The following is a 26,634-nucleotide window of genomic DNA, read 5'->3' as shown; positions in this document are numbered from 1 at the left end:
CATCCCCCCCTTTTTTTACTATGTTTTGTCATGGTGTGAACATGTATATTTTTACTCCTAGCTATGTCCTGTCAGGGCTAAGCCTTCCCCTTTGTTAGCATGAAAGCTGTGAAGGGCTTGGTGCACAAACCTGTCTTTAGAGAGCTCAGCTTGAGCTGCTTAATGGTTTAGGTGCGTGAAAGGTGCCCTAAGCGGAAGCTGGACATCTGTTGTATCCTTGGTAGAATGCAACTCGTATAGCTTGGGCTACTGCAGTAGAGGTCATTCTGACATCCACTGTTGTGATAAACTTATGCAACTGTGCGTTTTAGGAATGTCTTGTGTTAGTACAGTAATGACTAATATGTGGAGTTTTAGAATTGGTAAAGATAACCTCATTATTGCGATATTTGTTGAGCTGGTATAAAATGTGCTAAAAAGTTTAAACCATGTATGTTTAATATTTTTAGTGGTTAAGAAGGGTATAATTAGAAAATGAATAAACATAGGCAATCAAGTCAATAAAGAGGACTAAAATATGGATCCAAAAATTATTATAGGTCAGAAGCAAAACTCCATGTTGAAAAAATGGGCTGTATGGGATTCTTTAGTGGAAAATGAGCTTGAGAGCATTAACACAAAACTAATTAAGATGAATGTTTAACGGAGTACACTGCAGTACAAGATGTAGCGTCATTGGTCCATTTGCTAAGATTTGTAATATGGTAGGAATAACGTATTGTCGCTAGTTAATTCCTGATGTCAAATTGTGTTGTAAATAGCCAAGTTGTATGTTTAGCTGTTTTTGTTAATAGTGTTGAATCAAACTTGAGATTGACTAGACAAAGTAATTGTGATATTTGGATTTACTTGCTTACTGGCAAGTTATTGAATGTTAAATGTAGACTCTGGGTTGGGCATGAGGATAATTTTAGTATTGTAGAAACTTGTAAAGTGATATCAGCCATTGTTGCCAAAATAGCAAGAGTATCATGTACCACAATTTTCTTTTTTATATACCGTGCATTCAATAAACATTGTCTGTAGTGTCAAATTTCACCGCCATCAACTCCTTCCATTCCAATAAATCCCTAGCATGGTTCTCTCTCTGCAATTCTTGTTCAACATTCGTTGTACTAGCTTCCTTCAGCTGTGGTTGTGTTTACCCAGGAGGCTGGCCAAGAAAAGGTGCAAGAGAGGCCATGAAGACAAGCCCAATGAATCATAAGCTGGGTTTTGATTCATTGGATGTGGCTTACTCCCCTATAGCACTTCTCAAGCCTAAATTTGGAGAGCTGTTTTAATGTGCTGGGAAGGGGAGGCACCATTGCTCTTTTAACTTTGGACAAGATCTGGCAGGAGGCCTTCGGGTCCCCTCACTCTACCTTCCTTGTTGGAGTCTTCCATCAACAAGATGGTGGTTTTGTTTGCCACACAGACCTGAAAAACGAAAAAAAGATGTAGTTTCTCCAGTACTAGTTAAACTTGATAACATAATTCAGGGAGCCCTTCCCCCATGGGCGGTCAGTGCCGATTGAGAAATCCTGCTGCTGTTTTCACACCAACTCTGAAAAAACTCCTAGTTATGCGAGCCCTGTTCTCATCCTTCCCAGTAAGGAATTAAGGGAGTTGGACAATTATAAAATGGGAGTCTTAACATGCTAAGCTGTTAGGTATATATGCTACTGTTCGAGCATGAAGTTAAATAGGCTGTCTCAAGTCACTGGAAAATGTCAGGGATAGCCATGAGCTTAGAAGTAAACTTACTACCTCTGCATTGTCTACTCTGTTTAATCTTGCCATCAGGCTAACTCATTATACATGTGATAATTTGGCTAGGGTGGCAGATGCTGGAGTAATAGTATTCTCTTTATGCATTTTCCTATCCTCTTGTGTCCCACTGGAATAGAAGAGGGTGGTGATATTAGTAAACCCTGGCAAAAGAGCCATCCAGTAGGCCACACCAGACTAAAAAGGGTCCAGCGTTTATTCCAAATTTTTTGGTGCCAAAGAAGACTGACAACTTCAGGCCTACTCCAGATGTGAGCAGCTTAAACGTGTTCCTAATGTTTATTGCATGGATAATTCTTCACCTTGTGTCTTTCAGGGGAGGCTGGATGTGCAATTTCAACTTTCAAGATGCATGTCCATACATTATGATCACCAGGAAGTTGAGGTTTCTTTGTTTTCAGGTGGGAGCCAGCCATGATCGTTCTCGGGCCCTGCTCTTTGGATATTCAGATTTGTAGTGTTTGCTCCCTGCAGTTTCTGGAATGGTGCCACCACTGCCATGCATTTTATAAAGACAGTTCCCTGTTTGGATGACTGGTTCCTCGTCTGTTCGGTTTTAGAGAAGCTAGTCTTTGCTAATGATTTATTGCTACTGCTGCTACAGCCCTTGATAAATTTCTTTGAACTTCGCAATCCCGGTGACTGATGTTTTATACCAGATTTTGCTTGACTAGATTTATAGAGAGGGAAATTTCTTTGATAATTCTACAGTCTTCTAAGGGTTCAGTGGCAATATGTCCTGTGGTAGTGAGTCTCGCAGAGGCTCTGATTTTAGTTACTTTCAGTGCAAAGCTCTATGTGCATATCGGCCAGAGATTTTGGGATTCAACCAAACCTCTTGACACATTGTCTGCTCTAATTAGGGTGAACAAGGCATATTGTACTTGGTCCAATGGTGGGTATCTGAACTCATCCTTTCCATGATCAGCCTCTTCCTTCTCCCTGATCCCTTAACAGAATCCAGGGAAACGCATGTTGTAGGGTGTGGCGGATTCAAGGTCAGATTTTCAAAGATGTTTTCTCACAGGCAAGAGAGTCTGCATATAAGTATCCCTGAGATGTAGGCAGATCTTCCCATGTGCAGACCACGTGCGATTCCTTACTTCATGGAGCTGAAGCCATGCCTTGCATCAGTATGGTATTTGTATGATATTAACAATTGGGGTAGAACCATAAGGCTTTGGGAGTGGGTGATGTCTTCCTATTAATTTGTGGTATCCACTGATATAACTGGAGAAGCCAACTTTCTAGCAGTCTAGCTCTGCAGGAGTTAATGACTCCCAAATGGTCAATCATTTAGTAATGAGATTTCTCTTCCAGTAAGGGAGGGAAGCTTCACTGCAGTCTTGACAGCCTGACCACTGCTAAGTAGTGACTTTTCCTTCGTTTCCAGGTCAGTGGGCAAGGATCCTGTAGTCCAGGACTGACATCCAGGTTTTCTATATACGTTTCCCAATTTTCTTTGAATTCTAAGTGTCTGCAGAAAAAGTAAGCCAAGGTCCTTCTCACTGCCCTATTTTGACCTTGACAGATGTGATTTCCTCTGTTTTGACTTCTTGGTAAAGCTATTTGGCAGACTTTCTAGTAGTCTTTCCTTCTACCTATCCAGCAAGCCCCACCCAGACCTTCTAGGCTATTCATCTTATCTCTAGATATTTCCATTCCTAATGGATATTGGGCCCTAGCTAACCTTGCAGGAAGTCCATATCCTAGTTATTGAACAGAAGCCCGACACAAGAGAAATGAGTCTGATACATTTTGTAGTGTGAGAGTTGGGGAAAGCTGTGGATCATTGCTCTGCAGGCCCCATCTGTCTAGTCAGTATCTTAGTCTGGACTGAGATGCTACTCTTAGAAGACTCATCTGGCAGGAATATTGAATTTCTACATTAGTGACTAAAACCCCCCTTTCCACATCCCTTAGTGTGCAGGATACATCTGAGGAGTCTTTTCAAACAACCTCCCCAACACACACACACACACACACACACACACACACACACACACACACACACACACACACACACACACACACACACACACACACACACTTCAGCAGCCACTCCTGTTCTAGGACATAATGTTAGAAAAATTTACTATGCGTCCCTTCATTCCTGTTTGAAGAGCTAGACTGAAATTTTTTGTAGCCATGGTTTCCACCAAAAGTATTTTTGAAAGTTTCAGGCACTGTCAATTCATACCTTGGCTTTCACAAGTATAGAAGAAGTAAGTGTATACTAATTTAGTTTTGCCAAAGGTGGCTAATAAGAACCAATCAGATTTTTTTATAATTTTCATTCCATAGAAGCACAGATAGTACCAGGGCTTCTCTGGATACCTTTACACAACTTTACAAGACTATCTTTTAGGTCTCCAGAGGCATTTGAGACCACTTTTATCTGTTGTATTCTTTCCTAGACTACCCAGGTTGGTCCTAAGGACTTTGTCCTTATAGTACCGGAGAGTGAAGCAAATTGTCTGTCGTATATAAAACTAATGTACTTATGATAATAGATCTGCATGTTCTGTGGTTCATCCTCCTCTACATCCACCCTGACTTTCCACTGGCCTGATTGTGGGGGGGAATTTCTGTTATGTGCATGGGCTTTGAGTAACTTCACTCATCTGCAGTGGTGTGCCAGGGATTGTGTATATGAGACAGGAGTTCAAGCCTGTTACAATTACTATTTGTGCTAATGTGACTGAGTCAGTGATGGTCATATCAGTAGAAAAGGATGAATCATTTTTGTGGTGTACACTAAGCTGTCACCTCCTCCCTTGTCAGGTTTCTTTACCTGAATACTGTTGTCTTCTCTTAGATCCTTAATAGTTCTAATCTCTTCTATAGTTAAGTTGTTTTTTAATGTTTTACCTTTTATCTTATTCTGGAGTTTGTAAATCTTAGTTACAAGTTTATCATATACCAGAACATTAGGATGCATCGGTGGGACGTAACAGCTTTTCTTTTTAAGGGAACCTATACCACCTGCTCTTTGTACTACAACATCATCACTGTCTTTGTACAAAATAGCGAAACTGATTTTTCTAATAAATAATTTGATCTCACTTAAACAGTCAACCAACCGAAAGCAAGTGGTAGGAATGTACTTCATACCTTTGATAATCAGTGTGCTTTTTCTAATGTGAGATCAGTGTAACTGTATATGTTAAAGTTGTAACTGTATGTAATACCATCTTTAGTAATGTCCTGACCATTTCCTGACTGACAGTTGTCGTAAGTCATATCAGTAGTCTTGACTACAGTCTCCTCTACCAGTACCTCAACCCCCCCCCCCCCCCCCCCCCCGTGGTGTACGTTTGTCTGCCGTATGGTTGGTGTGGGTAAGTTTTCCTCCACTTCCCTTCTTTCTTCAAATCTATATGTTGTTCCTGTTTCCAGCCTCTTTTAAAATTTAATCTGTTGTCTTGATAATGAGCATCTGCTACCTCATATGAGGACTTTCTATCTCTGTTGTTATTCCTAACATAGTAAGGTTTGTGATTGTTGTCCCTTTCTTCTTTAACATCCCACTGATATACAGACCCACTGCTGTACTGTTCCGTATCTATCTTGCATTTCTTGTTGTAAACTTTTAATGTTTTTCTATCAGCCAGATCAAATTGCTTGGCATACAATTTCTCCCACTGGGAGAACATTAGGTCATTAACAATCATCTCATTTAACCTTTCCACTTCATTCAAATACATAACTTTTCATCATTAAATTTAATCAGTACCTGCATATACTGTAAACCACATTGATCGAAAAATTGATTGAATTCACACTTAATTTTGTCAGTGGTAGCCACTCCCATAGGGTACTTGAAAAAGCGCAATCCCATGGGAACATTTTTTTAGAATGTATACACTTATTCAAATATGCATTGTCTAATTTTAAGCCATTGATCAAATTTAACATTTCCCCAATGCATAAATATAATCCCTTAATGTTCCCTCAGATGCAACAGATTTAGGTTGCTCATTAATATAATTAGCTTGGTCAAACTCTGTTAAGGAATTTCTTTAAATACATATCTTTACATTCCCTGTAACCTTCCCCATTAACATTTGCACCATAATTGGCGCTAGGTCTGACAGTACCTTTGTCCATAGTTTCTTTAGTGTTCGCATTAAAATAAGTTTTGAGCAGCTGCATTCTGTTGGGCTTAGTGCCCGTGCGTCTAGCCTCTTCATCCAGTTCCCTGAATGAAAAATCGAATGTAAAATCCGAGATACCCAATTTGCTACTGTTGCGAGGCTCCGACTGAGCTTGGGTAGCAGGTAAGTCCATAACCGCTCCACCTCTGCCGCCAGTACCCTGTCCATTAGTAATCTCTGATGAAATAATCATTAACGGGTCCTCTCTGGGCTTGGGTACACCCTGACTGTTGCCTGCATCAAATAAATCATGTCCAATGTCCGTTTTGCTGTTGGACAATGGCAACCCATTTTGGTTAACACTGGAGTTATGAAAGATGTCATCCTTCCTCTTGCCTGCTGCGTTAACAACCGCTTGTGTAAACAGTTCAATAAGTTTGCTCACACATCACCCCTGAGTGTAGAAGTATTTAGCAACAGCATTAGAAAATACACCAACTTAGAATGGGACAGGGTGTGTCTGATTCTGGAACTCATGTACATAGTATTAGACCACAACTACATATTTTATGAGGGCGAACACTTGAGACAATTTAGAGGAGTAGCTATGGGGGCAGCATGTGCAACCATATATGCCAGTTTGGTCATGCTAGACTGGGAAGTCTCAGTTGTCTTCAAAAGTAGTTACTTTAAGTATGTTGGACACTATTCTCGGTTCTTGGATGACATATACATTCTATGGGACGGAAGTCAAACAGCTTTGAATATTGTTTTTGGAATATTTGAACCACAGTAGTGAGTACCTTAGATTTACTTCATCTAGTTGTAGTGAAGGTATTGCGTATTTGGATACGTATATATCCAACGGAGACAAAGGATTAAGTCTCGTATTTACAGAAAAAGCACATTTTCCAATGGTTACTTGGAATACACTAGCAACCACCCAAGAAAGTTGTATAATATATACAAAGGACAATGTATTAGAGCAATAAGAATGACATCAGAATATGTAGAGGAGATAGAAGAAATGGATTTCATTACTGAATTGTTCAAAGAAAGGGGATATTGTATGAATATGATGAAAGATGTGAGGAACTATATCCTTAAGGAATGGGGACACAAATTTACCCCACTTTTAGGAACTAACAGGAATGTAGATGCATTTAAAGGAGTAGAATTGTTGAGTCCCACTAATATTGCCTTTAATAGAGCATGTATTATGAAATATGGACCATACACTAATAGTGATGGACATCTTGACGAGTAATTGGAATGTCATGATGGTTGATCAAGACATAGTGAAAATTATAGGCCCCAAGTCTTCATTTGTTTACAAAATGGGTTGCAATATAAAGATGCATTTAGAACGAGGGACAATTAAAATTAACACAGACTGTTGTGAAATGTGGATGCTGCAATCAATGCCACGCGATAAACTAAGACGAAGGGATTATTTTAAATAATAAAACTAGGATCAGGTTTAAACAAGGCAACTGTAATTCTAAATTTGTTATATATTTGGCAAATTGTATGATGTGTTCAGGATACTATATAGGGAAAACTGAAAAGTTTCAAAAAACGTATTTATGATCACCTATATAGTATCAGGAGGAAGGACGTAAACAATGCCGTTTATAGACATGTAGAGAAATGTGGGAATATGCACAGTTTTAGATTTGGCATCTTGGAAAATTATTGCATTAGATCCTAGAGGTGGTTATCACAAGGCCACCTTGGGTTATAAAGAAATTTGGTGGCAATTATACACTGATGCCTCTACCCCACCGGGGCTTAATGACCATATATCTATTAAACCTTTGTTAGCAAGGAAGTAGTTAATGCATCATTAGTGTTTGAAATCATTATTGTATATTGATACAATAATGCCAATGTTAAAAGTAGTACAGTTGTGTAATAATATTGGTCCATGTGCAGTTTTGATACTGTTTTTGTGTATATTCATTTCAAAGTTATTTTAGCAAGTTTTTAGTAGTATATTTTTTGTAGTATATTGTTGTGATGAACTTTTTACTTTAAGAATTAAGTAATTGTGGAGTTAATGACTTGAATAAGGATCTGGGTTCAACACAGTGAACAGTTAGCAGCTTTTGGGTACAATTAAAGCATACATATTTTTTAAATGTATGACGTACATATTTAACATTTTAGGTATTTATGTATTAGGAATTTAATAGGATTTTTGAAAGTTATGGTTGAATGTAACATTCGTGCACATATCACTTTAAATTATTTTAAAATATCTATTAAGTTTTGGTGCCAAAAGTGGTATTTAAACTGTGAAAGATTTTTATTGTGACATTCTGATGAAGCCCACATCTATGTGGGTGAAAGCACTCAACAATAAGTATTAAATGGAGATTTTTTAGCCAACGTATTTGCCGGTTGCATTTGTTGGTGGTTCGTTTTTGGTGTAGTTTCATCAAATTCGGGATTTGTGGACTCTGCGTTCTTGCATCTTGCTATTTATTTGTAAACCAATTTTAATAATGTTTAGACAAAGTATTTTTTTTCTATTTATGTGCTTCGACTACACTTAAACTAAGTGCAAATTGGAACTTTATATATACAAAAACAGTAAGTGCCAAAAAAGCGTTTGCTGACTAATCCGGAAGTTCATGGCATTAACTAGTCCAGAGTTTCCATATAACGATAACGTCTTTATTACATAAAAATAAAGAAAATTGGCGATGAAACAACAAGTAAGGATTAAAAATAAATTATATTTAAAAATGAAAAAATAATGGGCAGTCATTTTGACAGATGTCTGCTTTGATCTGCTTCCTTGCTGAAGTTAATGGGCTGTGGGTGTAAGCTGTAGAGGCACTGAGCATTGTGATAGTGAAATGGATGTTTGGCCCTAGAATTGCACTTCTAAGCTTTAAACTACTTGGTACTTTTTACAAATTCTTGAGTCCTTAAAAACAGTGATGTTCTTCATTCCACATTGCTGCAGTCCTAACCATTGGGTAGTCCGCTGTCCAGTCGGCCCGAATACCAAAGTATATGGCTGACGTCGGTCAAGGCGCATTAGACTGATGTCAGGACGTCAGGGTACTAATGCGCATGACCGACGTCATATCCTCAGTCTTTTTTGCCGCATGGTCCGATGCAGAAGCAGTTTTGCGAGTGCAGGTTGGCGTTCTGAAAATTTCCGAAGTCGGAGTTTCAGACCGAATCAAAGTTGGCTAAGTACCCGCTGGAACATTTTGGTTTTTCTTGCCTCAGTATTTAACCGGTGTCAGAAAAAGTGAATAACTGTATTTCTTGTGGGAAGCAGATACCTCATAGGGATTACCATACTTTGTGTATACCTTGTTTAGGGCCTGAGCACGACGTTGTTGGTTGCCGCTCTTGTGCTAGATTTAACAAACGCACTATTAAGAGAAGGTTAGACTGTGCCAGGTTAGTGTTTGGGAAGCGTTGTAATTATAAAATGCCGCCGGATGCTCCGGCCCGCTTCCAAAAAGCGCAAGGACAAAACAGCAAAGCCTAGGGTTGATGAACTGGCAGTCCCGAACGTCGGTTCTTTAGAAGGCTCAGTGGAGCCAGAGGTTTTGCCAGGAGTTTCTTTGGAGTCTCAGGCAGAGACTTTACTGTTACAGGATGTGCCCTCTCAGGAGGTAGGCCAGGCTGAGGGGGCTTCTCAGGTAACTGTTCTTCCCTCTCTTCCCAAGGTAGTTAGAGCCTCTCCTTCTGTTTCCAAAACTTCTTTGAGAGGTAGGCCAAGTTTAGCTTCAGTGGGGCTTCTCCTAGCACTTCAGGTTCTGTGCCTAAGAAACATATGCTTAAAATGGCAGAAGATTTAATTACTATGATTAGAGGCTCTATGCCCCCTCCTGATAAGAGGCCTAGGGTGGAACCTGAGTTTGAGAGTTTTGAACAGTGTTCAGAGGCTTCTGAGTCTTCTGTGGAAGACTTGCAGGAGTATCCTCCTTATTCTGATTCTGATGTGGATGATTCCACTCCTACAGCTTCTCCTCCTGAGGATTTCTCATTTTCAGAGACTCTGCATTCCATGAGGGAGCACTTTTAAATGGGAAGGCCAAGATTACTCTGATTCCAGGAAAAGGCTTAGGGAATTCTTATTTTTACCCCAGCATAGGCCCTTAGCTATACCTCCCGTGCTGAATGTGGTGTAAGATGTTTTTGCAGAGGCTTCCCTGAACCCTGATTCTTTGCCTCCTGCCCCTGTTAAACCTGATAGGTACTATAGGGTGCCTGAAGCTCATAAGTATCTGTTTAAGAGTCCTAGGGCAGACCCGGAAACTGTTTCTCAGGGGCCTAAAGGTGTTAAGGCCTCTGTTGTTAAAAATCCTGTTCCCACTGATAGAGGCAAGGGCTTTGGATAGGTGGGGAAAGAAAGTGTATACTTCTTCCACTTTAGCCATGAGAGCGTTGAATTGTCAGTTTCACATGCTAAAATATCAAAATTATCTCCTTTCACAATTGAAATCTAAGGTGGATGCTTTGGCGGAAGGTATAGAGTGTAAAGAGTTGCTGGATTTAGTTCATGTGTCTGAACAAGTGGGTAAGCATTCTTTGCAATGTGGTTTTGATGCTGTGCAGGCCTCCTCGAGGGTGGCTGCCACTAGTTCTGTTCTTCGCAGGCATGCCTGGTTGAGGGATCAGAATTTAGCAGAGCATGTTAAGACTAGGATTTTGGATGCTCCTTTACAGTCTGATGTGTTATTTGGTTCGCCTGTGGAAGCAGTTTTAAAGAAAATGGAGGACAAAGCTAAGTCTGTGCAAACTGTTAAAGATTTTTTGCAGGTGCAGCCACCGAAGTTTAGTAGAAATTGGCCTACTAAGGGATGGACATATCCTGCTTATGATTCCCAGTCTAGGGGTAGGTCTAGACGTGGTAGGGGCAGAGCTCAAGGTTCTTTTAGGCCTAGAACAGGGGTTCACCTGCTCAGACTTCTGGTGAGGGCAGGGGTCAGTCCTTTCGTAAACAGACCCAATGACCTGCCTTTTCAGCTGCCAGTAGATTCTCGTCTGGCAGCTCCTTTGGGAGGAAGACTGTCTCTTTTCAAAGAAAATTGGGATTTAATCACTCAAGACAGATGGGTGTTGGATATCATTCACCACGGTTACAGGTTTTATTTCCATACATTGCCCCCTTTCAAAGGCATGTCTGACGACCCCCCTCCACAAAGGAAAGAGGCTCACAAGCAAATTTCTCTGTTACTCCAAATAGGGGCCATTCAGCCAGTCCTGTACCAGAAAGGGGCCTAGGATTTTATTCTCGCCTGTTCCTAGTACCAAAGAAGGGAACACGTGGAGACCAATTTTGGATTTATCTATCCTCAACACTTATCTGGACATTCCCAAGTTCAAGATGTTGACGTTGCAACAGCTTTTACCTCTGCTGGGCAAAGATCATTGGATGGTAACTTTAGATCTCAAGGAAGCTTACCTTCATGTGCCTATAAGACTAAGTTGCAGGAAGTATCTGCGTTTCGAGCTGGAAATTCTCATTATCAGTTCTCTGCATTGCCCTTTGGCTTATCTACTGCCCAGAGTATTCACAAAGGTTCTGGCTCCAGTGATAGCTTACTTCAGGCTAAAAGGAATTCAAATCTATCCTTACTTGGACGACTGCCTGATTCTGGTTCAAGAAAAGGAAAACCTTCTACAGCATCTGGAATATGTCATAGCAGTGCTAAGATGCCTAGGGTATTCTGTGAACGAAATAAAGTCCAGTCTAGTACCCTCTCAAGACATGTGCTTTCTGGGTGTGAGACTGAATACAGCAGCCCAGATGGCCTTTAACCCCGGACAAACAAAGAATCTTTCCAGTTACTTCCATCAACTATCTCTTCAGTCCGGGCTGACTGCAAGGACAGTCCTTCAAGCCTTAGGGTTCATGGCATCTTGTATTCTGGTGCTTCCCAATGCCAAACTGCATATGAGGAAGCTGCAATGGTATCTCAAAAATGTGTGGACACAGCACTGTCAGGATTTGGACACTGTCATTCAAATAATACCTTGCATTCAAAAAGAATTTTTGTGGTGGGCTCAGGAATGTCACCTAAACAAGGGACTCTCTGTGACCCGGCCAGAGGCGAGTCAGATTTTAACGACAGATGCCTCGGACATTGCTTGGGGAGCTCATCTAAACGGAAAGTGGATACAAGACAAGTGGCCTGCCAGACTACAGCATCTACATATCAACATGAAGGAGATGTTAGCAGTCCAGTTTGCATTAATGGCTTTCAAGGAGTTACTTCTTCCTGGGCAGGTGTTGATTCTAACAGACAACACAACTGTCATGTGGTACATCAACAAACAAGGGGAACACATTCTTATCCTCTATGCAGGCAAGCAATGATTTTATGGGAGACTGCGCTCAGCTTGCAACTAACTCTTCAGGCAAGGTTTCTGCCGGGAGCACAGAACTCCTTAGCAGATGTGTTAAGCAGGCAAATCATGGATCCCCACGAGTGGAAATTGGATCTTCATGTATTTCAGAAATTGACAGTGTCATGGGGAACTCCAGACATAGATCTGTTCGCTTCTCCACTAAACCACCAGCTGCCAAAGTTTTGCACAAAGGGGTTTCATCATACAGCTTGGAAAGTGGATGCTCTTTCTTTCAGTTGGAAAAATCTTCATGTGTATGCCTTTCCACCTCTGCCTCTTCTTCCAAAGGTGCTCCTAAAGGTCAGACAAGACCAGCCAAGTATGATTTTAATAGCTCCAGATTGGCCTCGGCAACACTGGTACCCACTACTAAGGAGTCTGGTAAGGCAGTCCCCATGGCCTTTACCTTTGATTCCACATCTGTTATCTCAGAAGGACGGTCACCTGCTCAATGTCAAGCTTCACTCTCTTCATCTAACAGCCTGGCATATTCTGTGTTGAAACACAGCAGGTCTCAACTTCCTCAACAAGTTTTAAATGTGATTATGGAAGCTAGAAGACCTAGTACAAGAAAAGTGTACGCAGAAAAATGGAAGAGATTTTTATTTTGGAGTGCAGCAAAGAATTTGGAGATTTCTGAGCCTAATTTGAGTGTGGCTCTTCAATATCTTACTGAGTTACTGGACAAAGGTTTGTCTTTCTCTTCCATTAAGATTCATGCTGCAGCAATTTCAGCTCACTATGATTGTGACCCACCATTGTTTTCGCATCCTTTGTTCAAGCAGTTTCTTAGAGGGCAAAGAATATAAGACCCCATTAGAGCTCCTACTCCTGCTTGGGATCTCAATTTTGTGTTGGAAAAACTTACTCTACAACCTTTTGAGCCTGCGGCTACTGCTGACTTGAAATACTTGTCATGGAAGACTGCTTTTTTGTTGGCTATTACTTCTGCAAGAAGGGTTTCTGAGTTGCAGGCCCTTATGGCAGTAGAGCCCTTTTGATTTTCCATAAGGATAGGGTATCATTAGTACTAATCCTTCCTTTATGCCTAAGGTGGTTTCTAGTGTGGCTTTAAACCAAACTATTCATTTGCCTACTTTCTATGCAGATCCCCAAAATAAGGGGGAAAAGATTTTGCACACTTTAGATGTACATAGGCAGTTCCGTTATTATTTAAGCAGGACTAAGGATTTCAGGCAGTCTCAGCAATTGTTTGTTTCTTTTGCTTTGAGTTCTCAGGGCAAGCCTGTGTCTAAACAAACTATTTCTAAGTGGATTGGGTTTTGCATTTCATTTTGTTACTCCCATCATGGCAAGGAGATTCCAGCTGGGATTAGGCCTCATTCCACTAGGGCTACTGCCACTTCAACAGCATTTCTAAGGGGGGTGGCAACTAAGGATATTTTGGAGGCAGCTACTTGGAGTTCAGTGCATACTTTCTCTAAGCATTACCACCTTCCTCTCTACTCTAAATCTAGGGCTGGTTTTGCCACAGCTATTTTGCAAGGCATGTTGACAGCTCCTGCTTCCTTATGATTTGCCAGCCTCCCTTACCTCTGCTTTGGGATTCTACCCAATGGTTAGGACTGCAGCAATGTGGAATGAAGAACATAGTACAGTTTTGTACCTACCATAAATGTAGATGTTCGAGGATCCACATTGCTGCAGTCCAATTTACCCTCCCTCCTTCCCCTCTGTGTTTAGGGGTGGTGGTGTGGGCTAATATATATATATATATATTCTTGTACATTTGTATATATTGTATATATGTTTGATGCAGGGCTTTTGGTGTTTTGGTTTAGCCTTGTCTTTTAGGGTCTTCTGACATCTGGGGCAAGAAAAGACTGAGGATATGACGTCGGTCATGCGCATTAGTACCCTGACGTCCTGACATCAGTCTAATGCGCCTTGACCGACGTCAGCCATATACTTTGGTATTCGGGCCGACTGGACAGCGGACTTACCCAATGGTTAGGACTGCAGCAATGTGGATCCTCTAACATCTACATTTATGGTAGGTACAAAACTGTACTTTTTATTTAGGAATGTTTGTGCACTGTAGATGGATTAGACTGTATTGTGTTGTATGTTTGTCTTTGCACTCTGCAATCAAGTCAAGTCCTCTGCAGCACTACACACTATCAATGTTGCTGGAAATCAAGAGTGTTTGCATTTACTCATACATCCATATCCACTTTCCTGAGGTTCTGATGTGCTTTGATGGTAGACTGTGGGAAATGGTGAAAATTGCATGTTGCTGTTTGAGCTTTGGTGGCAGTATAAATGTTCAAGATGAAGGCATATTAACCTGAATAAAAAAATTATTTCATTTAATTTTAAAGAAATTATTTATATAACTATTTACTATATTTACTATAACAGAACTTTTGAACATGTTGGATCACCACATGTTAAAATATAAAAAGCTTTGCTTGGAAGTTGAATATTTCCAAGAATGTTTGAAATTTGAAATATTAAAAGCGTATTTCCGCAACTTTCGCCTTAGCGGTTTTGGTTTTCGTTTCAGTGTGTTTTGAAAGTTTAGTAGTTTGTAGTTTAAGAAATTATTTATAGTAGATATTGGTTAACATATCAACATAATATAAAATAAAAAAATATATATTTCTTCTTTCGGCTTTTCCCTGGAAAACATGTCATAAAGTAGGTTATAAAGTAACAGTTGTATGTTAAAACATAACACTAGTTATTATATGTTAAAGATTTAAATGTTATATTTATACTAACCAATGTAATAATTAAAATAATATTAAATGAGTTATTGAATAATTGATTAGTAACTTAATGATAAAGTACTTAAGAATATATTTGGGGTCAAATAGTCTGGGGTTGAACTGTCCACTAAAAAATCACATATACAATACATATAAATTTATACATGAAATTGTATAGAAATGCATTGGGGTTGAACAGTGGGGACGAACAGTCCAGGGTTGAGTAGTCCTGCTTCCAGTGATTTCCCCTCTCATCAGGCTGAGTAGAGAGTCAGTTGCTTATCTGGGGCAAGGATCCGCCACATTACGCGTGGACTTGAGGTCAATGGACCACAAGTACCAGTATGACTCAACCATAGTCCATGTGGGTGTAAATGACCTGAGATGTACCTGCCTAGACTAGATGAAGAAAGACATCAGGGAGCTCTCAGAATGTGACTCAGGCTGATATGAGCCTGGCACTGAGCAGCAGTTTACCTTCTCCAAGAGTAATGCCACAAACAAACAAAAGATGAATGACTTTTTTAATAATTCACCTCGTTTCTGGCATCATTCTAAGGGGAGTGTAATATATGTTGGCTTGGAAGGAGATGGCCAACAGACCATGCTGCTTTGCCAGGGATGCTCTGCACTTCTCCCTGTAGGCTTTCACATATTAGCTAAAACATTGTCTTGCCCCGTAGTGCATTTTTTAGGCAATGCCAAACAAAGTACTTCTGACATAAATCAAAACCAAGGAAATCTAAAGGTATTACTGCTCAACACTAGGAGTCTAAACAAAAGAGCTCCACTCCCTAGAAGCTTTCTACACCCTAGCAAATGCTGATGCCTTTGCAGTCACTGAGACGTGGTTTAAAGCCATGGAGAGTGTACAGAGACAGTGCAAGGTTAGAATGCCTTTCACACATTTAGACAAGCTACTACACAGACTGGGACTAAAGGTGGAGGTGCCTCTGTTTTACATCAAAAATAAATATACCTCAGGTTTGATCAAACAGGAACAATACACTTGAAACTACTCCATCTTCAAATCACCATAGGCAAAATCCAGTACTTCCTTGCAAAGCTATAGGTTCCCCACTATGACCCAGGAAACCCATACCGTGTATTTAAACTTATTGGAAACGCTAACCATCTAGCCCTATACCATATTCATGGTCGTCTTGAATTACCCCACTATTAATTGGGAATCCTGTACAACACCAAACGTACAGGCGCAGAGATTTCTGGATTTTGTAAACGCACACTCCCTGGATCAGATTGTCTGCACCAACCAGGGGTGCAGCCATACTGAATCTGGTCTTCACTAATATGGTAGAGTAGTGCACACCCCCCTAGTGGTTAATGTCTTCCCTGCTAAGATCAGACCACAAAGTGGTCTCCTTTGAAGTGAAAATAAAACCTGGACCCCTAGCTAACTCTGGAATAATCTAACTACTCTAAGGCCAACTTTCTGCTATTAAGTGATAACCTGGCAAAATTTCAAGCCCCCATAAACCTTGAACACTGATGCCTGTGCAGAACTGTTCACAGAAACCCTTTTACAAGTATGTTAATAACTGCATAGAGGCAGCCCTACTCACGAGGAAGTACAGAACTAACCCAAAAAACAAGCCACCCTGGTGGAATCTGAAAATCAATAGGCTCTGTTACAGAAGGAAGAAAATTATGGCAACAATTAGGTACAGAACCCAGCAGGATACAAGCACTCTCATCAAACTAAACAACTCTGAGGGCAAAGTCTACCAAAGCCAAATTTGAGGTAAATGTGGCCTCCTGGGCAAAGAATAACCACAAAGCATACTTTAGGTATGTCTGCAACCTCAAAGGCAATACACAATTTTCTACAAAGCTCATTGTAAATGGAGCCACCTATACTGAGCCAAAAGATATAGCAAACCTACTGGCCGATAAATTCAGCCCCAACTTTACCTCTGTCCCCATCAACCTTCCTTCAGGAAGTACCATCAAATACAACTCCCCCTGTGATAACTAATGCTCTAAGATCAAGAACACTGGATGAATGGGGCCCGACAGTATTCCAGGATGCCTTCTAAATAGCATGAAACATGACCTATCAGGCCATCTGGAATTGCTGTTTAACTGAAGCCTCCAAACAGGCTTCCTGCCTCAATAATGGAGGACAGTCATCCCTCTGCACAAAGGTGGGCCATCTTCGGACCCTGGAAACTACAGACTTATAAGTCTTATTAGTTTTAAATGCAAAACCATGCAAATTATCAATAATACGATAAACCTCCAGACACTGGACCCAACCCAGTTTGGTTCCATTAAGAGCAGATCATGCGTACTCAACCTGGTGGACTTCTTTGAGAAGGTCACCGAAACAATGGATAAGGGCAAAATGGTTCACACTGCCTACCTTGACCCGGCCAAGGCATTTGACACACTACCCCACTTGGGCATTGTTGACAAACTCGAGGTCGGGTACAAATCCATGTGTCACCCAGTGGATAACCAATTAGCTCATAGGCTCCAGGAAGTTAGAAATGGGGTGTCGAGAGGTCAGCTACAAGTGGATTCCCTCAGGATTGGTCCTTGGACTTGTGCCTTTTTGGAATTTACTTCTCTGAAGTCAAGGCCAGTGTCTGTAGTCTCTGGCTGACCAAATTTGCAGATGGTTGCAAATTAGGAGCTGTCATTTGAATCCCACACGGACCCAAGTGTTCTCCAAGAAGGGCTGACACTGACAACTGGTGTCCGAGCCATGGACTAAAACTAAATGCTAAGAAATGCACAGCTCCATCTTTTGGGAAGTCCTCCACCCTCTGGTAAGTACCATATTGACACACCCCTTAGAGTTGACCCCAGTAGTCAGTGATTTGGTGATGCACATAGACAGTAATCTATCCTTTAACTGTTGCCTGCAGTAGTGAGGAAATTGTTCAAAGTTGCGCAACTTATAAACAAAGGATCTGAAGTAGGAAGACTTCATTCGTCTGCAACCTGTGGGTATCGGATCCGAGCCGGCAATTCAAAAGCTTAGGCTCCAAGCTCCTAGCTCCTCCCTCTTACCCATAACCCCTTGCCAAGCCCTGACTGACCTCAGATTTCGTTTGCCGCTTTTCAAGTAGCAACGGATTCTTGAGCTCCTGGCGTTTTTTGGTGACAGATACGTTTGTCTGACAAAAAAAAAAAAGTTTAAAAATTCTCTATTTTTGTTACTTATATTATTAGTGTTGATTGTGTTAGGCTTTCCTCTCTCTCTTTAGTTAATATTTCACGGGTTTTGCGTAGTTTGGTGTGTGTGTGTTGTGTTAGGCCTTCAGGGTTTATAATGTCTGAAGCCCATAAGGCTGTTTTCTCTAAATGTACCGAGTGTGGCCATAAGCTGTCCCCAGCGGATGGCCACACTCGGGTCGCAAAATGCTTGGGGTTGAACACCTGTCATCTGGTTGTACCATTTGTGCAGGGTTCAACCCCCGGGCTTTGAGGGAGCGGAGGTCGGCTGGTGCTGGCGGGTCTTTACCTCCAGATACCGCCGCTTCTGCCCTTCTACTCAGCAACCTGTTGCTGTGGGCTCCCCTCCGGCTGGGACTCAACCTCCCTCTAAGTTGCCGGAGGGGAAAGAGTCCTCTAGGGAGAGAGAGAAGGAGAGGCACAGGAGAGGCACCACAAACGGAGAGCCGAAACTTCCAGTTCGGCTCCTCCATCTAAGCGGCCTCCGCTGTGCCTTCTAGCTTTCCTCCTCCTCGGCTCCACTCCCCTCGGTTCTCTCCTGGGCCCGAGGAGGAGGAGGCTAGCCCTTCTAGGAGGTCTCAGAGGCGGCTCTCTAGGTCCGCTCGTGGCCTCCACCAGGTCAACTTTTTCCATGAGTGAAGCTGATATGGACCGGATGATGAGGAAATTCATCCAGGCCCAAATGCAAATGGGAGTGCTCCTAGCCCCCCCCCCATCCGGGAGGGGCTTCCCCTTTTCGCCCCTTTTGGCTCCTTCTCAGACCCATACCACGGGTTCGGAGCTGTCGGGCGCCGGGCAGACTTGGATCCGGGGTGGGTCGGATCCGATAGGTCGGCGCACTCGGATCCGGCCCCATCCCTTGAGTGCCGGGTACTTGACCCGACCTCGGAGCCGAGGACCGAGCCTCTGATCCGAGGGAGCTGGTGTGTCAAGGCCCGACTCCGATCCGCAAGGCCGGATCCGAGTGGGGTCGGCTCGGGTTTAGAGAAGCTGGCTCCCCTCGGCCTCGACGTAGTGGAAAGGGCACTGTTGAGGACGTCCGGACCCCGGTCCCTGCCATGGCTCCATCCCGCACTCCCTTGCAGTTGGGCCAGGCCCCACCAGCCGTCCCAGGGACAGCCCGCCTCGATGTCCCAAGTGGTTCCCTTGGAACATCCAACTGCGGAAGAGTACTCCTCGGACAGCCCCTGATGAAGTACCTCGGAAGCGCAAGTGCAAAAGGAGGCACATGGACTCCCCCGAGTCCGCTATCAAGACACAGATTTGGATGAAGGGGAAGGCTCCCCAAGGTCACCCCTGAGGACATCTCATTTGGAGACATTATGGAGATGTTAAGGATCAGGGGTGGTCTGCCCCAAGGCTTCCTCGACGAGTCTGTGTTCTTGGAGGCGGGCCCTTCACCTCTTGGGTGTCCTCCTGCTGACCCTCTGGTGGATGTTATATCCATCAGAGCGTGGAAGGATCCGGACACCGTTGAGCCTGTACCCAAGCGTCCTGACCGCATCCTTTCCTCCGGGCGGACCGCACTCACTGGAGCAAGGGCCCCCAGTAGATGCCATGATGATGGCTGCAGCCACGAAGAGGGAATTTGCCCAGGAGAGTCCCTCTATGCATTCTCCGGGCAAGGAGTCCCGCTCGATGGATCGCATTGGGAAGCGAGTTTTCAGTTCAGCAACCTTCTCTTTGAGAGCGCTGAACTATATGGCACATGTCATTAGGATGCAGCGGGATCTGATTAAAGAATACGCTGCATCTCCCCGGAGTCCATGTCGAGTGAGGATAAACAGGTATACTCCACCCGAATGGCCACTCTCAGATCAGTTTCCAATACATCTATGCGGCTACTTTCTCACGCTACTGAGGGAGCCGCTAGAGCCAGCGGAGCAGGCCTAGTCATGAGGCGACAGGCCTGGCTCCGCCACTGTGATTTTGCAGAGCCCTTCAAGGCGACCCGAATGCCCCTTCGATGGTTCTGCCTTGTTTGGCAAGACTGTTCGAAACATTAGTCCAGAGCAAAAGGACGGGAAGACGCTGTCTGCCGTCGGAGTCCGCTTCTCAGCTCCCCAGAGGTCCTTCTCTAAGAACCAAAAGGGACAGAAGAAGATGTGGTTCCGGAAATCGCAGCAGTCCCAACCTGCTCCGGATAACCAGTCCTTCTGTGGCAGAGGAGGACGGGAGGTCGCCGCCCTAGAGGCAGGGGGGCTCCTAGCAACTTTGGGTCCAGAGAACCTTTCTCTGATAGACCCACGCAGCAGCCCTGAAGGGTTGCCCGGCTGTCCGTCTCTGGAGGCAGTCGGGGGGCGTTTTTCGAGGCACCTGACTTCTTGGGAGTCCATCACAACAGACCGCTGGGTGCTTCGTGTGATATCCAGAGGTTATTCAATTCCCTATTCAAGGTTCCTAAATCTCGCAGCCTCCCAGATGTTCCACCTGACCAGAGAGGCGGCAGCTGTCTAAATCGAACAGCTGCTAGGAAAAGAGCTATCCAGCGCCCCCTAAATCAAACCGGATTAGGGTTTTACTCCAGGTTCTTTTTGGTGCCAAAGAAAACGGGGACCTAAGACCAATCTTAGACCTTTCCCAGCTGAACCTGTCAGTAACCAAGCAAAAGTTCCGGATGGTCACCCTCCAATCTATACTTCCCTCTTGAGGAGAACGACTGATGTGCTCCATCGACCTCAAGGACGCGTACTACCACATTCGCATGGACAGACGATCCAGGAGGTTTCTTCGCTGCCGGCTGGGAGCCGGTCATTATCAGTTCAGGGTGCTCTCCTTTGGCCTCACCGCAGCCCCCAGGGTGTGCACCAAGGTGCTAGCGGTGGTAGCGGCCCACCTGAGGCTCCAGGGATTACAGGTCTTTCCGTACCTGGACGACTGGCTCCTGACGGCATCATCAAGGCATCTTCTGTGCTCAGCCAGGGACTACTTTCTTCAACTAGCCCCAAGGCTGGGCATCACGATCAACTGGGAGAAATCTTTACTGCACCCCACACAAGTTATAGATTTCATAGGAGGAAGACTAAACACCAGATCAATGCGAGCCTTCCTCACTCCAGACAGAATTGCCAACCTGAAGTGTCATGTGGCAGCGGTCCTGCAACCATCTCCAACTGCAGCTTCGGGTCCTGAGGGCCCTAGGTTCTATGGCGGCAGCTATTCCGCTTCTCATTCATGCTCACGCATGCGGGTTCTTCAATGGACCCTTCAGGTTCAGTGGTCCCTCTTTGTTCCTCTCTCAACGCCCGATTGCGGTCAGCAAGGCGTGCAGGGACTCCCTTCTTTGGTGGCTTCTTTCTCCGGAGCCCCTGACAGGGAGACCTTTTTGTGCTGCATTTCCCCGAGCCACAGTGACCACGGACGCTTCTTGCCTCGGGTGGCCGGGCCGGGCATTCTGCGGGAAAGATTGTCCAAGGCACGTGGAATCCCACAGAGACGTTATTGCATATAAATGTCCTGGAAATGAGGGCATTGCTCCTAGCGTTGCAAGCACTTCACCACGTTCTTCCTTCAGGGACTATTGCGATTCAGACAGACAACATGTCGGTAGTCTGGTATATCAACAAACAGGGAGGAACCAGGTCTTACCCCCTTTGTCGAGAGGCCATGAGAGTCTGGGAATGGGCAATTTCCACCAAACGCTTTCTGGTAGCAACGCACATTCCGGGAAAGTCCAGCATCCTTGCGGACAAGCTCAGTCGCACCATTCTTTCTCCACACGAGTGGTCTCTCAATCCTCAAGTAGTGAAGAAGATTTTTGCCGTTTGGGGGCAACCCTGTTGCGATCTTTTTGCCTCTCCCTCAAACGCCAAATGCGACAATTTCTTCGCTCTGCTTCCCCACCAGGGAATTCCGAGAGATGCTCTGGTGCATGCTTGGCCTCCCAGTCTCCTTTATGCCTACCCTCCACTTCCTCTGATGCAGAGGCTTCTGCAGAAAGCCAACAGTTTGGGGAGCAGAATGATTCTCATTGCCCCGTTCTGGCCTAGTCAACCCTGGTTCCCCTTCGTATGGTCTCACAAAATCAATCCACCCTGGATTCTGGATCCAATTCCGGATCTCATCTCCCACCCTCTGGGAATGTCGGTTCCCAATCTGCGCACCCTGAAGTTGACAGCTTGGCTGCTCCAGTTCCATCCTTGATTAGGACTCCCGGTATCTCATCACCGGTCAAGGCCATTTTAGTGGCAGCTCATAAACCTTCCACCAGGCAGGTTTATCGGAGTAAATGGAAGAGATTCTCTATTTGGGCGGTACAGAGAACTTTGGATCCTTTCTCGGCACCTATGTCAGCGGTGATGGATTTTTTAACAGACCTCTTTCATCAAGGGGCAAGTTCTTCCACGATTAAGGTACAATTGGCAGCTATCTCGCATTATCACATTGGTCATGAGACAGCTCCCCTCATGACGCTAAATTATGCAAAACATTTCTCAAAGGGATTTTTTTGTTGAGGCCTCCAGTCAAGGAGGTTGTACCACCTTGGGACTTGTCTTTAGTTCTGCAAGCCCTTACTGCTCCTCCCTTCGAGCCTGCAGCTTCTACAGATCTAAAGTACCTTTCCTGGAAGACTGCCTTCTTGGTAGCTATTACTTCAGCCAGAAGAGTGTCTGAGCTTCAGGCTCTATGCGTCAAGCCGCCTTACCTTTCTTTCTTCCCTGATAGGGTGTGCCTCAGGACCAATCCATCTTTTCTTCCGAAGGTCTCTTCTGAATCTAATATTAACCAATCCATCAATTTACTTGTGTTTTTTCCCAAGTACTCTAACAAAGGAGAATTCAAATTGCATTCCTTGGATGTTCATAGACAATTACGTTTTTATATTCACAGAACAGCTGGTCACAGGAAATCAGATCAGCTGTTCGTTTCCTTTGCTAAATTTGCTCTGGGTAAAGCAGTATCTAAAGTCACACTATCTAAGTGGATTGCTAATTGTATTCTGCAGGCATATGACACTTCAGGTAGACCTGCTCCTCAGAGGGTTACGGCTCATTCTACTAGGGCAGTTTCCACGTCGGCCACCTTTAAGTCCCGTGTATCATTGGATGATATCTGCGCGGCAGCCACTTGGGCCTCTCCTCATACTTTTATTTCTCATTATAAGGTGGATGTTGTTTCTAGAGGAAGAGCATCCTTTGGCTCAGCGGTGCTCCGAAACATCCTTCCATGACGGCCGCCCAAGATTCAGGTAGCTGGGGACTCTGTCCCACAGGTTGCAGACGAATGAAGTCTTCCTACTTCAGATTTAGAAGTTATGTACTCACCATAACGTTCCATCTGAGTAGGTGACTTCATTCGGATGCAACCATCCTCCATCCCCCTGACCTTTATAGAGCGAGTATTTATGCTGTTTTTTTCGTGTACTGTAGTCAGTATTTTGAGGCAAACTCAATCTGAGGTCAGTCAGGGCTTGGCAAGGGGTTATGGGTAAGAGGGAGGAGCTAGGAGCTCGGAGCCTAAGCTTTTGAATTGCCGGCTCGGATCCGAGGTCGGATCCGATACCCACAGGTTGCATCCGAATGAAGTCACCTACTCAGATGGAACGTTATGGTGAGTACATAACTTCTAATTTAGCATCTACGTCCATGGAATTCATTGTTCCCCTGTGTTGCATTCATCAGACCTATCATCGAGTACAGCGACCCCTTTGGTTTGTACCTAAACGGGCATATCCAACAAATGGAATGTCCACAGATGTTCCTCGCTAAAAGAGTACAAGGCATAAGTAAAATGTCCTGTGCAGACCGCCTCAAGGCTCTGTCCCTATATTCTGTCTCCTACAGGCTGTTGAGGGGAGATGGTATGCCTGGCATACTCCACTCTGATGGACCTCCTGCATATCCACAAAACGGTACCAGAAGGACCTGTTCAAAAGACTTAAACCTTGCCTGTGATGTAAATAGGACCTGCTGGAAAGGGAGGTATGTATCCCAGGGACTAGCTCGTATCTGGAGCAGGCTCTCCCCATCCATGTGAAGCAGAGTTCTTCTAACACAATTCAAGTGTAACTTGACAATTGGATGGAGAATAGAAAATTTATCCCTGTCTCGACACCTGTCTGTTATGGACACAGGCAACCTGTAAATGTTTCATCTCCCAAGCCTCTGCTTACACTTATCAAGGGTACTAGAACTGGTCAGAAACTTGGGATGCATGGCTAGGCTTAAAAAGGCCCCTGTGGTCGTTGGCCTAGTAAACACCTATGAACCAAGGAGTTGCAGGTTCTACAAACTGGCATTTATCCATAGATGACATTTGTGTCAGCTAGTTGGTGTTCACTGAAGACATTTGCAAAACAGTATAAGCTGCATGTGATGTCGAGATGCATGTTTCCTTGTAGGTCTGTTTTTATCCAGAGGTGGTTTCCATAGAGCTGTCCACCTGAGAGGATTTGCTGTGGCCTCTGTCACCTTATCAGATACAGAAATTGTGTATGTACCATAATACATCTTTAGGAGGTAGGTTCATCCTGTTTAGCGTAGCCTTCTTGCTGGTCTGGAGGTTCCTTCCTTCTCGTGTTCTAATTACATACATCATGGTGTCTGCAGAAAATCTTCAGACTAAGGGAAGGCATGGGGAAGAAGCTTAACAGCCTTGACAAGTTTTATCTGCTGAGTGATCTTAACATTTGTGGCATTAGTCCTGTAGTCACAGAACTGAGACTTTACAGAAATAAGGAATGGTAGGATTAAAGTTAGTGTGACCTGCTGCTTTTTTGAAGACAGCCGGAAGATTAATTTCCTCAACTTATAAATAGCCTTGTCAAGCTGTAGCAGAGCATGTGTTCAGAAGCCTAGCCAGGGCTGCTGCTGTTTTTTTTTTTTTTTTTTGAGAGTGTAAAATACAAAATTCCTTGGTGAAGTTTTGCAAAATCACTTGCTACATCGAAAGTATGGTAAACTGAAACTGATGCGTCATAAATGGCATATTCTTCAGTTGTGCAGAGGTGACCTACTTAAAGTAAAAAAATATATATTTAATTTTTGAAAGTGTTTATAACTGAAACTGCCAATAGCTTTAGAGTACAGCTGATGTACTTTTAAAAATGTATACTTAATGTCTAAAAATTTGATGTAGCCATTTTTATGCTAATAGCTGGAAAGAAAGTCTTCAATCTCTGCATCTACGGAAGACTTCAGCATTCAGGAGGATTGCCATCAAGCAGAGGTAAATATGGCATATCTTGCTCATTTCATTATGCAAATAAGTAACTATGAGCAGTTGAGGAAACTAATAGTTTTGCACCCAAGTTAAATCTTTCTGAAAGTGAAAACAGATTTGGCTGAGTGCTTGCAGCCTGCTGTCTTGTGTACATGTTCCTATCTGCTGCAGAACTGCTACATTGTACCTAATGTGTGATTTCATTCCTTATTTAGTCTTCTGGTGGACTTCACTCACCATCACCACTGATACCAGCTCTGCTGGAACCAGTCCTTGCAAATGTCACTTAATTCTAAGCATGAATAATTTTTGTCTTTGCTTCCAGCTTTGTAACATACACAACTAAGTTTCTACCTCTTCATAGAGTTTTTTATATACCTGTATTCCTACTCTTGTTTTAACTGAGAAATATTTAACCATTTATATATGCATGTTTATTATTTTGGTATAAATTCTAAGCAGTGGTTGCAGTTCTAGCCAGTTATCCATTTCACGCTCATCTCTGTTTGTGTTCATATATTTAAGACATCTGTATACTGTAGGCCTTCACTAGATTGTGAGTTTGACAGTTGGCTGAAATGTGTAGGCTCCAAAGATTTCTAGAAACATATTGATGTTTTCTGGGTTATTAGACTAGTTCTGGTAGTTGGATCACACTTGTTTTCGAGTACCTGTGCACAGTTGCCTTTCTTTGATCTTATATTTAAGGTCACTAACATTTGTCTGATTTTATACATATTTATTGACCTTTGATTTACCGGGAAAGTCCAACTGGGTAGAACCCTATTTTCAGCGGAGACCTAGGGAGAAAAATTCCGAATTTTATTAAAACCTATTAAGAACAGTAATTTTGCAATCAACAATAAAACATACATTTAGAGTTTAAATTGGACATGATATAAAAATATTGGTTAAAAATCAATACAAGGTATAGGGCAATTGGTTAGAAAAACTTTAGACAGTTTGTAGAGAAAGTAATGTAAGTTAGCCTAATACAAATGGGAATTGCAGTATGAGGTGAGGGAAAAACAGGCTTATGGTATATTTATAGAGAAAGTCAAGGAAGAGCGTTAAGGATAGCAGTAAGGAATTAACTGAAGAGGGGAGAGTAAGGAAGTAATAAGGAATGAAAAGATACTTGTTCACATTTAGGGGCTATAGTTTATCCTGGATTTGAGCAAGAACAGACTGTTTGGCTAGGATGTCTTCCAGAGTGGTTTTGGAAGATGGAAGGGAGGGGTATATACCTGCTTAGATGCAAGTAAATAGAGAAAGTCTGCCAAGGAAGC

General features: G+C 43.2%; 1 protein-coding gene across 5 annotated transcripts in view; it reads left to right on the top strand.

Annotated features, from left to right (window-relative positions):
• Window positions 1-26,634, top strand: part of LEMD1 (LEM domain containing 1) — a 372,161-nt gene that overhangs the window by 215,446 nt on the left and 130,081 nt on the right. For all 5 annotated transcript variants that reach the window (XM_044076814.1, XM_044076813.1, XM_044076815.1 and 2 more), the window contains exon 6: window positions 25,280-25,351. In XM_044076814.1, the coding sequence (XP_043932749.1) occupies window positions 25,280-25,351 (72 nt within the window). The remainder of the gene's footprint in view (window positions 1-25,279; window positions 25,352-26,634) is intronic.

The sequence above is a fragment of the Protopterus annectens genome, chromosome 7.part0 (assembly GCF_019279795.1).
Source record: "Protopterus annectens isolate FY-2018-M chromosome 7.part0, PAN1.0, whole genome shotgun sequence".
NCBI lineage: Eukaryota > Metazoa > Chordata > Ceratodontiformes > Protopteridae > Protopterus > Protopterus annectens.
The sequence above is the reverse complement of the archived record's forward strand: the minus strand, read 5'-3'. Positions and strand labels throughout refer to the sequence as shown.